General features: G+C 43.3%; 1 pseudogene and 2 gene segments (V, D, J or C); all 3 read right to left on the bottom strand.

The window, feature by feature from the left end:
* Positions 1-5,619: 5,619 nt before the first annotated feature.
* LOC134325561 (immunoglobulin kappa variable 3-15-like) lies at positions 5,620-6,215 on the bottom strand. The segment is given in 2 exon segments: positions 5,620-5,972; positions 6,079-6,215. Coding segments are annotated over 2 exon segments (405 nt in total).
* Positions 6,216-12,649: 6,434 nt separating this feature from the next.
* On the bottom strand, positions 12,650-13,220 carry LOC134325554 (immunoglobulin kappa variable 2-28-like; annotated as a pseudogene).
* Positions 13,221-14,210: 990 nt separating this feature from the next.
* LOC134325545 (Ig kappa chain V-V region MOPC 149-like) lies at positions 14,211-14,685 on the bottom strand. The segment is given in 2 exon segments: positions 14,211-14,530; positions 14,637-14,685. Coding segments are annotated over 2 exon segments (369 nt in total).
* Positions 14,686-15,202: the final 517 nt, after the last annotated feature.

Below are 15,202 nucleotides of genomic sequence, written 5' to 3'. Positions count from 1 at the left end.
TCTCCAGCTTGACGAACAACTGGTGATCGAGCAAAAGCTGGAGAACCCGTCGGACATGCCCTACGTGCTCGTCGATGGACCGACTAAAGATAAGAATATCGTCTAGATAGACATAGACGAATTTATCAAGAGTCTCCCGCAAGACCTCATTGATAAACCTCTGGAAGACTGCGGGGGCATTCATTAACCCAAATGGCATCACCCGATACTCATAGTGGCCAGTGGGCGTAATGAACGCAGTCTTCCACTCATCCCCCTGCCGGATCCGAATCAAATTGTACGCGCTGCGTAAATCGAGCTTCGTAAAAACAGATGCTCGCTGAAGGGCTTCGAAAGCCATGGCCATCAGCGGCAGCGGGTACCGATCCTTGATCGTTATGGCATTCAGACCGCGGTAGTCAACACAGGGGCGCAAGGTGCCATCGACCCAAGCTGCATGGGTTCGGGATCCGGTTCGGGTGGAGAGGCTCTAGGAGGGACCTGTGCACGAATAAACGGAGGACAGGTACTCCGTTCTCGCGCACGCTGGCGAAGGCGCGTGTCAACGGATGTCGCCAGCGTATAAAAGGCCTTTAGTGTAGTGGGTGGGTCCCTAGTGGCGAGCTCGTCCTTGATCTTACCAGAGAGGCCACGATGGAAGATGGCGGTAAGGGCTCCCTCGTCCCAACCACACTCTGCTGCTAGCGTTCGAAACTCAATAACATAATCCGCTACTGATCGACTACCTTGGGTGAGCTCGAGAAGGCGTGGACCCACCTCGCGGCCCCCGAAGGGTGAAAAAAGGTCTCCTTAAGGGCCTCCTTGAAAGCACTTTCAGATGAGCATTCGGGGGCATTTTGCTCCCAGAGGGCAGTAGCCCACTCTAATGCTCTACCCGACAACAAGGACACGATGTAGGCGACTTTAGAACTCTCGGTAGGATAGCGAGAGGGTTGAAGTTCGAACGCTAGTGCACATTGAAGGAGAAAGCCGCGACACCTCTTAGCGTCCCCCGAAAATCTTTCGGGGGGAGGTATGGGGGTGTCGCGGACTCCAGACTCCCCAGAGTGGGTCACGGGATTTGGGATGGGCTCAGAGGTTGGCGGATGCCGGGTGAGCGTAGCTACCCGCTGAGCCAACTCATTAAGGGCCACCTCATGTCTGCCCAACGCCACACCTTGGTGGCGTAACACGTCCGCGAACTGTTGGGGCTCTGCTGAGTCCATAACTGGTCGCACCTTTCTGTCCCTATAACGAGGCCTGTAGTAGCTGGTGAACGTGCCCCGGGGTTCCCAGCGAAACAGGCATTACAGAGCTCAGAAAACAAGGCCTTAAGTGGTAGGTGGCTCATTAGGGCTGATAACCCGCTCTGTTCGTAGACGTAGGTGCCACCAAGAGAGCGAAAACAAACAAAAGGTGCGACACCCGCTGCTGCACGGAGCTGGCTTAAATAGCCAGCCCCACAGCTGCGGGTGATCAGCCCTAATGAGCCACCTACCACTTAAGGCCTTGTTTTCTGAGCTCTGTAATGCCTGTTTCGCTGGGAACATAAACGCTCTAGTTCATAAACTGTGGAATACTGAGAACTGTATTGATAGTCTGAACAGTTTTTTAATGCCATCTCTCTAGTGATTGGTGGTGTGGTTCAACCAGTTGAGCCTCCTGCACTTACTACCTGTAAGTGATCTTAATGTTCCTAGATCTTACCTGATGTGTATAAATACCTTCCTTTAAAACGAACAAATCACTGTTGCAGGACGATGATGAAACAATCTCGGCTGCTTCAGAGTGGGATAATCCTGGGAGGCCTATAGAGGTACAGTATACATTGCATATGTTGAATATATCGACCATGGCATTTCATTTGATCAACCATGATGTGTATGAGGGATCATCCACCTCCAGAGCTTAGCTTGGAACAGTCAGAATATGTTTATGTCTCACCAAATAACTGAAATATTCAGAACACAAAACTATTTATTCGACCATAACATGGTATTGTTGTCTCTTTTTTTCAAGCTTTCTGTAAAGGATTTATACAAGGTCTACCGGCAGAAACGTGGGAGGTAAAGGTGGGGGTAGTTGCTGTGAGTGTATAAATATGAATGTTCTTACTAAAGAATAAGAACAGGGAAATTAACTCATTGGCAGTTGTTTATTTTCAGTAAATAAAGAAATCATGAAAACAGCAATGAAGTTGTCTTTTTTTTATTGCTCTATTTATATTGTATAGAGCAGTTGGGTGAGAGAAATGGTGAGAAATAATCAGAGAAGTAGATATTGCAGATTGCCACCATCAAAAGAGAGCAACATCCCACCATACCCCAAATAGATGCTGAGGAGGAACCTCATTTTAATCTACCTGAACACAGAAATGGTAGAATTGTCAGAGAGGCAATGTTTTAAAATACCACACGTCACTATAATGTCACATGCCCTCTCTGGGGTGACCCTGAGCAGGCACAAAAACTTGGCCTTGAGGATCCCGATTGTCATTTCAACCCTTGCTCTTGTTATGCAGAGAGCCAGGTTGTAGCCTAAGGTCCAGGCTCAGAGTAATGGTATGGTGGTCATTACATATGGCATGCAGTGATACCCTGTCTGCAAGGAGGAGGCCGTCGTATTGTCCTGTAAGCACAGTAGGGGTGCAGTAAATTAAAACTAAAACAATCTAACATTACACTGAATGTGAACCAAACTCCTAGCAAAAGTGCCACAGACGTACCCTGATCAAATGTATTGTATAGTGCAGACTCACGTTTATAATAATTAGCATCACATGAGTCTGCAATTCTGTGGAATTCCTCTTTGATGTTTATTATAAGCTTATGCCCAGGGAACACCACAAAACTGTACATCAAGCATTTTAATGCTAGGCATACTTTTCAGATGGACCGACACACAGTTGCCTTGCTTAGCTTAGCTTAGCTTAGCGTCTCCTATATTGTATAACAAGGATCCACTGGCAAAAAACGGAAAGCAGTGCATATGGTCTGCAAATAAGTGAGAGCTGATCCACGATGTGGGATATTGGAAATGTGTGGGTTAAGAACATTGTTTATGTACGTATATAATTGACTAACGAAAAACTGAAATGTTCGTTTAGAAATTCACCAAGAAAGGACGTCTAATCTGGGTCTAATGATTCATTCCTGATGAAAAACTCTGTGAAAAATGTGTGCTTCAATATCCACTGGATCCTCTAGAAAAGGACACGCCATGTTTGCATAAGAAAAGTGTGTGTAACCCAGGTTTAGGGTTAAGTTAACCAGTGAGCAGGTTAGCTTCAGAGTCAGGTCAGTTCAATTCTCTTTAATGAGCTCTTCTGAAATCAGGTCCTCTCAGTTTAAAAGCTTCTGTTGTTAATATGATCTGAATATTCTGTATTTTCTACACTCAGTTAAAAGCAGCAACAAATCTGAAGTATCGTGAAGTGATTTAAAAACATGATCTTGGATGATCTGAAATCCATGACTGATGCTGTGAGTGAGTGAGGTGTTTCCTGTACAGAGTGAATGATTGTACTGTATCACATCCTCCCCCTCAGCACCTGCAGTCGGTCCCAGCTGCAGCAGTGCAGTTACTGTACACTTCCACTCACCCAGGTTTTTGTACCACCATATAACACTGTGTGAAGACACCACTACCACTGATAACATGTGCACTCTGACAGTAATAATCTCCTGCATCTCCAGTCTCAATTCTACTGATGGTCAGAGTGAAGTCAGATCCAGATCCACTGCCACTGAAATGATCTGGAATACCTGATGCTCTGTTGCTAGTGTAGTAGATCAGGAGTTTAGGAGCTTCTCCAGGTTTCTGCTGATACCATGCTAAATGATTACCACCATGAACAGCAGAACTGGGTTTACAGTTGATGGTGACTCAAGCTCCTGGATCAACATGTTTTACTGCAGGACTCTGAGTCACAGTCACCTGACCTCTGGATCCTGAAAACAAGAAGAAGAATAAAGACGTTCACTACATGAAGAACCATGTGGAGTTTAAGGTTCATCTAGTGGACCTTCTCTACATGGCAGAGCCTCCTCACCAGTAGAACATAAAGCATCGTGTTACCTTGAGTGCAGAGAGCCAGTGTGCAGATGAAGATGGAGATGAAGGTCATGGTTGATGTGGGTGAAGATGCTGGTCAGCAGCTCTCAGTCATGAAGTGTTAAACTGACAGAGCTTTAAACACTGACAGAGCACTAAAGCATGTAGTGTGTGTGTGTGTGTGTGTGTGTGTGTGTGTGTGTGTGTGTGTGTGTGTAGAATCACTGGAGTGGAACAGTGTGAATGTGTCATTCAGAGATGCAATACTGCCACCTTATGGTGAAAGAACAATCAGCTGGTACATATGGAAGTATCTCCTGTACTGTCTCTTATTCTCCCTTTATTTACTATAGTAATTGTGACCTGCACTCATGTACTCAGTATTTAGGGGTGTCCACATAATTTAAAATACTCCATATCATCTAAATAGAGACAGATGATAGTTTGATATAAAAGTTGTAATAAATGATCAGAAAGAGTTACAAGGTTTAGCTGAACTGAGCTGGAACTGAGATGCTGGTCTGTGGAACAAACAGACCATTTTAACCATCAACAGCAGAAACTGGAACCAGTCAGTATTTCATCTTAAATATTCTGTAGAATCCTCATGATCATCTGATCATCAGCTCTCATTTTATATTGGTGAGAACTGGTTATGTTCAGAGTACAGAGAGTGTAGATGAAGATCCTCCTCCTCCTCCTCATATCCACTATTAGGTGAATCTACCATATGTTCACATTGTAGGTATACTGTTACTGACTGTAGCTCATCTGTAATTCTGCACAGTGTTACGTGTTCAGTGATTTATGGGGTAGAAAGGAATCGATTCAATCATGAAACGACCAATCAGGAGATCTGATCTAAGTGATGAATCGTTCTCAGCACATTTTATTGTTTGTATGAACTGATACTTGAATTGATCAGACCGAACACTATATGACCAAAAGTATGTGGACACCCCTCGTAATTATTAGGTTCATGTGTTTCAGCCACACTCATTGCAAACAGGTGAATAAAACCAGTTATATAAATTGTATGGTTAAAGCTTTGTGGCAACAGTTTAGGGAAGGCCCCTTCCTGTTTGAGCATGACTATGTCCCTGTGCACAAAGCAAGATCCATAAAGACGTGATATAACAAGGAACTCTAGTGTCCTGATCTAAACCCTATTGAACATATTTGGACTGAATTGAAACATTAATTGTGAGGCAGGTTTTCATGTCCAGCATCAGAACCTGACGTCTTGTGGAAAACTTTCCAGAAGAGTGAAGGCTGTTAGAACTGCAAAGTAAGGATTTTTTTTGGCCCTATAGTGTATTTTACATTGACTTTAATCACATCTATCTGAATGTACATAACATGTCATGATGGTTTCATTCATATCATCTCTTCTAGCACTGCTGCACCATCTCAAACCTTCATTCTACTAGTGAGATGTTCCATGTGCTGATGAGAATCCCTGTTCCACAGTGAGGAGAACACCACAAAGAGAGGAACATGCTCAGTACTGTAGTGCTTTGTAGATGATGATGTTCAGTGGAGTGCAGCTTTAGCAGCTCTGCAGATGTTCTCAGATCAGTGTGTGTTTCAGAGAACTTCCTCTACAGCTGAGGGAGGTTTTTGTACCAGTAAATAACACTGTGTGTACCAGGTGTGACCCTGCTGACAGTAATAATCTCCTGCATCTTCAGCCTGGACTCCAGTGATTTTCAGAGTAAATTCTGTACCAGATCCACTTCCACTAAAACGTTCAGGAATCCCAGACTCACGACTAGTTGCATAATAAATCAGGAGTTTAGGAGCTTCTCCAGGTTTCTGCTGGTACCAGTGGAGGCTGTTGCTAATGCCCTGACTGGCTCTGCAGTTGATGGTAACAGTTTGTCCTGGAGAAACCGAGTGAGATCCTGGAGTCTGAGTCATGATGATTTCTCCAAACGACTCTAAAGAGAAGAAGAGAGAAAAGTTGAAGGTGATAAAGAGACGGTGATGGTGAGCGCTGATGTTGGAGGACTGATATGAAGATAGTAAATAAACAGTGAATCTCACGTTGAGTGAGGAGGCCGAGTGTATTCAGCAGTAGAATCAGAACCTTCATCATTGTGCTGCGTCTCAGTGACTCTGAAAGTCCTGAACCCAGTCTGATCAGAACTACAGCTCTTATAGTGTGTGTGTGTGTGTGTGTGTGTGTGTGTGTGTGTGTGTGTGTGTGTGTGTGTGTGTGTGTGGGTGTGTGTGTGTGTGTGTGTGTGTGGAATCACTGGAGTGGAACAGAGGTTTGTGTATGATGGCTTCATTGGAATGTATCACTGTGCTACACTTTTGGTGGAGGAACCAAACTCAGCGTCAGTAAGTAGTTTTATTTCTTCTACATTAAAAACATTTTTATTTTTAATATCATTTATTAATCTTCATATAAACCAGAGGAAAAAAAAAAAAGTATTAATAACAATAAATAAACAGTAGCTGAATATTTAAGCTTCAATAAATACTGTGGTACCTTGTAACTCGACGTCCCCTAAACTTGAAATCTTTGAAACTTGACGCCCTCGTGGAGAAATTTGTACCTTTAAACTCGACTTTTAGCTTAAACTGGAACTGTGTGGGACTGTCGCTTTGTTCATATTAATGCTGTCCGTGATCATGATAATGCTTTGATATCATTGCAAAAGGAAAGTGCACAATAAACAGCAGCACCGCGACCCAGATCAACCACAGAGCATCATAAAATCATAACCGCTGCTTATCTGAGCTTCTCTTCTTCAAATTGAGACCAAACCTACATCAGTGTGTTGTTACATCAGGGATTTAATCCACTTGTTTTTCTTCTTGGAGACTTTTGGAGACCAACATGGACTCTTTTTACTTCTATAACTCCAGATCAGAATTAGTTAGAAGCTAAAAATTTAATATGGTGATTGTGAACAACATTTGCTACAGGAATAAATTGTTGGTAATGGAATATAATATTATAATATTATTTTTAATATATATAATAAAATATTCACATAATGAAATATATGCAGTTCCACAGAACCATGAAACACATTAACAGGTTTCACAAACATCCTTATGGGAAAAATACCTTGAAACTCAGTGCCACGCCCAGAACCAAATGGTGTTAAGTTAAGGTACCACTGTATATACAATTACTAAATATTCAACCTTTACTAAATACTTACAGTTTCTGAATATTAAAGACTGAATAAATGTGCAGGTGTTTTTGATGGTAAATATAAAGCTGGTCTCTGGTTGATGAAGTTTGGTGTAAACTGGTACAAGTGACTGGTGCTGATGTAAAATCCAGACGAATGCTGCTGCGTGTTTGTGCTAAACAATGAATATTTCTGTAATCAGCTACATCTGGATGTGCTGCAGTCAGTTGTGTTGAATGCTAAAGTAATAAGAGTTGATATTGAATCTGTGCTAACAGAAGCTTGCAGATGTTTCTACTGAACTGCAGTGATGTGAGAACAGTGTGCAGCAGCACTGCATTGATGATTGAACACAGATGAAGTTTTCCAGTCTGGATGCTTAATAAGCAGTAAGGAGGAAATGATGTGGAAACGTTTCTAAATGGGACTTTTTGTTCTGTTTCTCCTGTACAGCCGGTCCCACGGTGAAGCCGTCCGTGTCTCTGCTCCCTCCCTCCTCTCTGCAGCTGTCTGAGGGATCGGCCTCGCTGCTCTGCCTGCTGTCTGGTTACTCTCCACAGGGGGCGCTGGTGAGCTGGACGGTGGACGGCAGAGTGCTGGAGGACGGGGTGGTGACCGGAGCAGAAGAACTGAAAGGGGGCAGTTGGAGGCGTGGCAGCACCCTGACCCTCACCAAAGCACAGTGGGAAAAGGGGGAGGAGTTTGGCTGTAAGGTCTCTCACGGTGGTGTCGATCATCCCGTCGTATTCAGAAAGAACCAGTGTGAAGGCTAGCAGCTCCCAGATAGAACTGAACATGGAGACACTTCCACATGCTTCTACAATGGAGTTTCAGTTCTACACAATGCTGCATTTCTGTCTTTCCTCTGTTCAGTGTCCTGTTGCTCTTCCTGTAGTTTTGCTGTGCTGAAATAAAGCTTGATTTTGGACATTGTCTGGTCTTTTCTTCTAGTTCATCATCATGATGAGTGTTAGGAGAGAAGATCTTTAGCTGGAGATTCAGTGCTGTGTGTTGTGCTTCAGTGAGTTTGGATGAAGGAAGTTGAACATCTGGTGAAAGTGCTGCTCTATTCTGGGAGAAAGCAGATCACTGTCACGCATGACTACGATTCCCAGAGTGCAGTAGATGAACGTACGGAACTGTTGACATGCGCTGAATACCAGACGGACGCATTTCAGCGACCCCCCTCTCCTGAGTTCTAGTCACACACCTGTGTGCACTTTGCCAATTAAGAATGTTATTTAAGGCAGCGCAATCTGTTACCAGATTGCGAAGTATTGCCAATTCTTGTGGTATACCGAGCGTTTCTGATAGTTCTGATAGTCTTTATCATGTATGACCCTTTTCTTACCGTTTTTGGATATCGCTTTTTGGATTCTCCTTGGCTTGTTTATTTCGGCATCGGACTTTTGTATTCGTTTTTTGACCTCTCTTAGCCTCGTGTTTTTGCATTTGTTTGCTGTGTTTGTGCACTTTATTAAACTGCTTGGATCTTTCTCCGCGAGCGTCTGTCCACTTTCTACTCAGCGTGACAGAATACTTCGCCACATCATGCAGACGGCGGACCCAGAAAGGATCATCAATGCAGTTTCCACGCAAGGACAGATGTTAGGTGAGCACCGCACTGTTATTGAAAATCTCTCGCGTTCAGTTGAGAGTTTATCTCAACAGCAGACCCTTCAGTATTCTCATCTGGAACGCATTGAGGACCAATTGAAGGAATTGTCCACCTTTTTGCTGGGGTCTCGTCCTTCCACTTCTTTGGTCACTCCCACACCTGCGGACGCCTCGCCTAACCAACAGGAATCTTTTTATCCTGTTAGTGCACCGGATAAATACGATGGGGCGTTTGATAAGTGCAAGGGGTTTTTGTTGCAATGCTCGTTGTATTTTAGTAACACTCCTCCCCGTGCTGATCAAGCCCGCATTTCGTTTTTAATATCATGTTTGACTGGCAAAGCTTTGGAATGGGCCACAGCAGTCTGGCCTAAAGTACAAGGGTACACCTATACTCAGTTTGAAACGGAGTTTAGAAACATTTTTGACCGTCCTCACGGGGGTCGTTCCTCTGGTGAACTTTTGTCACTATTATCTCAAGGTAATCGATCTGTGGCAGACTATGTTTTACAGTTTCGTACCATGGCTGCAGATAGTGGCTGGAATGAGCCGGCATTACGAGTAATTTTTCGGAATGGATTGAAGGGACCTTGGTGTATGCTGTTCGTAGACTGCTTGACTCCAGGAGAAGGGGTAACCAATTACAGTACCTCGTGGACTGGGAGGGCTACGGCCCAGAGGAGAGGAGCTGGGTTCCAGCACAGGACATTATGGACCCTACCCTGGTGGCCGAGTTTCACCACAACCACCCGGGGAAACCAGCCCCTCGTCCCAGAGGTCGTCCCAGGAAGCAGTCACGAGAAGCTTCGCAGAACCAGCACCTACGCAACTCAGGTGGTCGGCCTGGTGGTGGTCGTCGTGGTCGTCCTCGAGCCTCGGCTGTATCGGACTCCTTGAGGGGGGGTATTGTCACGCATGACTACGATTCCCAGAGTGCAGTAGATGAACGTACGGAACTGTTGACATGCGCTGAATACCAGACGGACGCATTTCAGCGACCCCCCTCTCCTGAGTTCTAGTCACACACCTGTGTGCACTTTGCCAATTAAGAATGTTATTTAAGGCAGCGCAATCTGTTACCAGATTGCGAAGTATTGCCAATTCTTGTGGTATACCGAGCGTTTCTGATAGTTCTGATAGTCTTTATCGTGTATGACCCTTTTCTTACCGTTTTTGGATATCGCTTTTTGGATTCTCCTTGGCTTGTTTATTTCGGCATCGGACTTTTGTATTCGTTTTTTGACCTCTCTTAGCCTCGTGTTTTTGCATTTGTTTGCTGTGTTTGTGCACTTTATTAAACTGCTTGGATCTTTCTCCGCGAGCGTCTGTCCACTTTCTACTCAGCGTGACAATCACTCAGCCGTCTTCATGCAAATCTCCCTTTCACCCCCATGTTCTCTCACTTTAACTTATACTTAATAAAAAATTGCTGATTTTTATTGGTTTTACTTCATAAATGTCGTGCTACACCCCTTTAGAATAGTGATTTTTATATAAAGCATAGAAAGATTTACGTTTTAAACAGGTACAAATTTACATCATTTTTGTATTTAGTGAATGAAGAGTTTTATGCAACCATTAAAGCACCAGGCCGGTATCACATACTGAACTTTTACTGACAAACAATATAAAGTCCAAAAGTTGACAAGCTTGAGCACAACAACTTCTTTTTTTTTTTTTTTACCAAAGGTGAATACTGAGCCTAATGCCACCCTAACTTGGTGTTTAAATGTAAATACAATAGTTTGTGTAGGTCGATCATATACTGGTGCGTGGTGTAGGCAGATCAGATAGAGACCCAAACACCTGTGGGCTACCTTTGCTTTCACTCAACAACATCTAAAGAAAAGTGCTAAATGACACAAGGCCTACTAAGACAAAAAGCTTCCTATGATGAACTCCAAGAGGGGAACTAGGTGTGGTATTACATCTTTGCCCAACCAACCGGGGAATCTAGACAGGGAGCTAGCAAGCTAACCTGTAAGCTCCTTCCCTGTTGGGCAGGCCCTCATCTCATACAAGTAGACAAAATGTGTGATCCAAAAGATTTATTGGGGCATTTCTAACCACAGCCATTGGATCAATTCTAGGACTCTGAGCCTCGCCTGTGAATGCAGTTACTCTAGCCACTGTCAAACATCACGTGAGAATTGCAAGCTGAGATTCCTGACATTAGACTCCAGTTGCTCCAACAAAAGGCACAGCTGCAAAACATCAGCACTACAACCGTACCATGTACGATTTGTCCAAATGCTCATAGTGCTGCCTTAAATATAACCATGCAAACTGTAAACTCAGTTCTTCACATTTACTGGTTAAAAGATGTGGTTAATGTTGGGTTTGGCAAGGCGGGACCAATATAAAGGAGTCCATCAATAGTGGCCTGTTACAACAATAACCTTGACCAAATAATCAACTTTCTCTGTCCCAGCAAACCATTCATCCGTGATAGCACTAATGGCATCTATAGCCTTAAAACCATGGTAAATGATGATTACTGTGCAACCACCATGACACCCCAACATCAAGTAGCAGCCACTCAAGCTTAATTAGTCGGAAGTTGCTCGTCAATACACCGGCCAAGGACACTCTTCTCATGTATGACCAGCATGACACCGCTGACCGCATGACATTACCCAGCCAAACCTTTTGGACCAGCGTACCTAGCAATGCCATAATCTTTGATGTTTTATGATTTCTGGGCCAAGGACTTGAGCCTGCATTTCCTAAGCCTTTCATCTGCTGTTTTTAACCTTTTTACCATGACAAAAAAAAACTAAGACAAGTTTTTTATAGATGCTGACTAGAGGTGGATTAGACTAAAACATCATTTACAGCCTTTTCAAAGCAGATAGGTTAAAAGCAGACTGCAGACTTATCAGCTGCCCTTCCTCTCACCACACACCCCTGTCATGTAAATCAAACTTTTCATTATACAAGAATTATCAGCATCTGTAGTTGTGTGTATTCCTTAGAGACCAATTGCTCTGGTTTGCATATATTCTGACAATTATTAATTTTTATTCTACTCAGGGTATAACCTTAAACCCAAGATATAATGGGTGGTAACTGGACAGTATGGAGACAGCTCTGGGGGAAAAGCTGTTCCTTAATCTAGTGGTTATTGTGTTTAATCCTTAATCTAATAGACAGTGTGTTTGTTGTAATGGGCTTATAATTGTAGTACGCTGTTAAACAGATCTGATATTTGGATCTATCTGTTAAGAAGAGCAAACTTCAAGAATGAACTTATATATAATTGGAAGCGGCTAGAAGTGACTTTTCAGTTAAATATTTAATCAATAATAGTGCATAATTTGGAATAATGACTTATATGGTAAATCACCAATATACTTGTCAGATGCATTTACCTCTGGTCATTGTCTGAGAAAAGACAATCACACACAGTTGGACCGGTCAGTCATTGTGGAAATAGGTGATTGTTTTTCAACCTCGAGGTTATATGAACCAAATAGTAAGGGATCGTGAAAGTGTGGGAAAGAGGGGACCATGTCATGAACAAGTGACAAGATGTAATACAGGGTCTGTATGTTTGTTCATGAAATAGGAGTAGGTGAAAATAGACCCGCCTAAGCCCACCTTTGTGAAATTGGTAGGATAAATAGAGGACCAGAGTCAATACAAGTCAGTCGTTACCCAGTATGATTCGGTTTATTGTGTGTTCACTGCGTACTTATTTTATTAATAATAAAGCTTGTATTTAGGAGAAGTAGTGAGTGAGTGAGGTGTTTCCTGTACAGAGTGAATGATTGTACTGTATCACATCCTCCCCCTCAGCACCTGCAGTCGGTCCCAGCTGCAGCAGTGCAGTTACTGTACACTTCCACTCACCCAGGTTTTTGTACCACCATATAACACTGTGTGAAGATGTTACCACTATTTTCACTCTGACAGTAATAACCTCCTGCATCTCCAGTCTCAATTCTACTGATGGTCAGAGTAAAGTCAGATCCAGATCCACTGCCACTGAAACGATCTGGAATACCTGATGCTCTGTTGTTAGCCAAGTAGATCAGGAGTTTAGGAGCTTCTCCAGATTTCTGCTGATACCAGTGTAAATACTGACCGTTGCTATCAGAGTAAACAGCAGGACTGGTTTTACAGTTGATGGTGACTGAAGCTCCTGGATCAACATGTTTTACTGTAGGACTCTGAGTCACAGTCACCTGACCTCTGGATCCTGAAAACAATAAGAAGAATAAAGACGTTCACTACATGAAGAACCATGTGGAATTTGAAGTTCATCTAGTGGATCTTCTCCACATGGCAGAGCCTCCTCACCAGTAGAACATAAAGCATCGTGTTACCTTGAGTGCAGAGAGCCAGTGTGCAGATGAAGATGGAGATGAAGGTCATGGTTGATGTGGGTGAAGATGCTGGTCAGCAGCTCTCAGTCATGAAGTGTTAAACTCACAGAGCTTTAAACACTGACAGAGCACTGAAGCATGTAGTGTGTGTGTGTGTGTGTGTGTGTGTGTGTGTGTGTGTGTGTGTGTGTGTGTGTGTGTGTGTGTGTGTGTGTGTGTGGAATCACTGGAGTGGAACAGTGTGAATGTGTCACTCAGAGATGCAATACTGCCACCTTATGGTCAAAGAACAATCAGCTGATACATATGAAGATGAAAGGAATCGATTCAATCATGAAACGACCAATCAGGAGATTTGATCTAAGTGATGAATCGTTCTCAGCACATTTTATTGTTTGTATGAACTGATACTTGAATTGATCAGACCGAACACTATATGACCAAAAGTATGTGGACACCCCTCCTAATTATTAGGTTCATGTGTTTCAGCCACACTTGTTGCAAACAGGTGTATAAAACCAGTTATATAAATTATATGGTTATAGCTTTGTGGCAACAGTTTAGGGAAGGCTCCTTCCTGTTTGAACATGACTATGTTCCAGTACACAAAGCAAGGTCCATAAAGACGTGATATGATAAGGAACTCTAGTGTCCTGATCTAAACCCTATTGAACACCTTTGGACTGAATTGAAACATCAATTGTGAGGCAGGTTTTCATGTCCAGCATCCGAACCTGACGTCTTGTGGAAAACTTTCCAGATGAGTGAAGGCTGTTAGAACTGCAGAGTAGGGGGGCCGCCCTATAGTGTATTTTACATTCACTGTAATTACATCTATCTGAATGTACATAACATGTCATAATGGTTTCATTCATATCATCTCTTCTAGCACTGCTGCTTCATCTCAAACCTTCATTCTACTAGTGAGATGTTCCATGTGCTGATGAGAATCCCTGTTCCACAGTGAGGAGAACACCACAAAGAGAGGAACATGCTCAGTACTGTAGTGCTTTGTAGATGATGATGTTCAGTGGAGTGCAGCTTTAGCAGCTCTGCAGATGTTCTCAGATCAGTGTGTGTTTCAGAGAACTTCCTCTACAGCTGAGGGAGGTTTTTGTACCAGTAAATAACACTGTGTGAAGGGAGTGTAACCCTGCTGACAGTAATAATCTCCTGCATCTTCAGCCTGGACTCCAGTGATTTTTAGAGAATATTCTGCACCAGATCCACTTCCACTAAAATGTCCAGGAATCCCAGAATGAAGATTAGTTGCATCATAGATCAGGAGTTGGATGTAGCTGCTAATGCCCTGACTGGCTCTGCAGTTGATGGTAACAGTTTGTCCTGGAGAAACCGAGTGAGATCCTGGAGTCTGAGTCATGATGATTTCTCCAAACGACTCTAAAGAGAAGAAGAGAGAAAAGTTGAAGGTGATAAAGAGACGGTGATGGTGAGCGCTGATGTTGGAGGACTGATATGAAGATAGTAAATAAACAGTGAATCTCACGTTGAGTGAGGAGGCCGAGTGTATTCAGCAGTAGAATCAGAACCTTCATCATTGTGCTGCATCTCAGTGACTCTGAAAGTCCTGAAGTCTGATCAGAACTACAGCTCTTATAGTGTGTGTGTGTGTGTGTGTGTCAAGATGGCTGTCCCCATGCAGCACGCTCACACTAGGAAACATCATAACGCACCCGTCGTAAATGCCGTCAATAAGGTAGAGAAAACGTCTAGCATGAGTTTTTACAGGTTCGTGTTTATCATGTGCTTTATCACATCACTAAAAGTGGCTTTTAAACAAGCTATACAGAGCGGGAAGATTCGTAAACAACAACTACAGCAGATCACCTATGATCCAGATCTACAACGACTGACTGGCTGCTACACTGAACTCAGTGATTTCTCTAAGTACCAAAGACCTCTGCAGGAAAGTGAATGGCGTGATTTTCAGAGGGACGAAAGACTTTTTAGGAAAAGCCTTGACACAAAGCGGCTATACGAGAAACAAACGTTCACACTTACCGGTGATTCGCAGAAATGGATGCGGCTAGTGGCGATTCTGAACGGAGTTTT

Source organism: Trichomycterus rosablanca, chromosome 1 (genome assembly GCF_030014385.1).
Source record: "Trichomycterus rosablanca isolate fTriRos1 chromosome 1, fTriRos1.hap1, whole genome shotgun sequence".
In the NCBI taxonomy this organism is placed as follows: domain Eukaryota; kingdom Metazoa; phylum Chordata; class Actinopteri; order Siluriformes; family Trichomycteridae; genus Trichomycterus; species Trichomycterus rosablanca.
The sequence above is the reverse complement of the archived record's forward strand: the minus strand, read 5'-3'. Positions and strand labels throughout refer to the sequence as shown.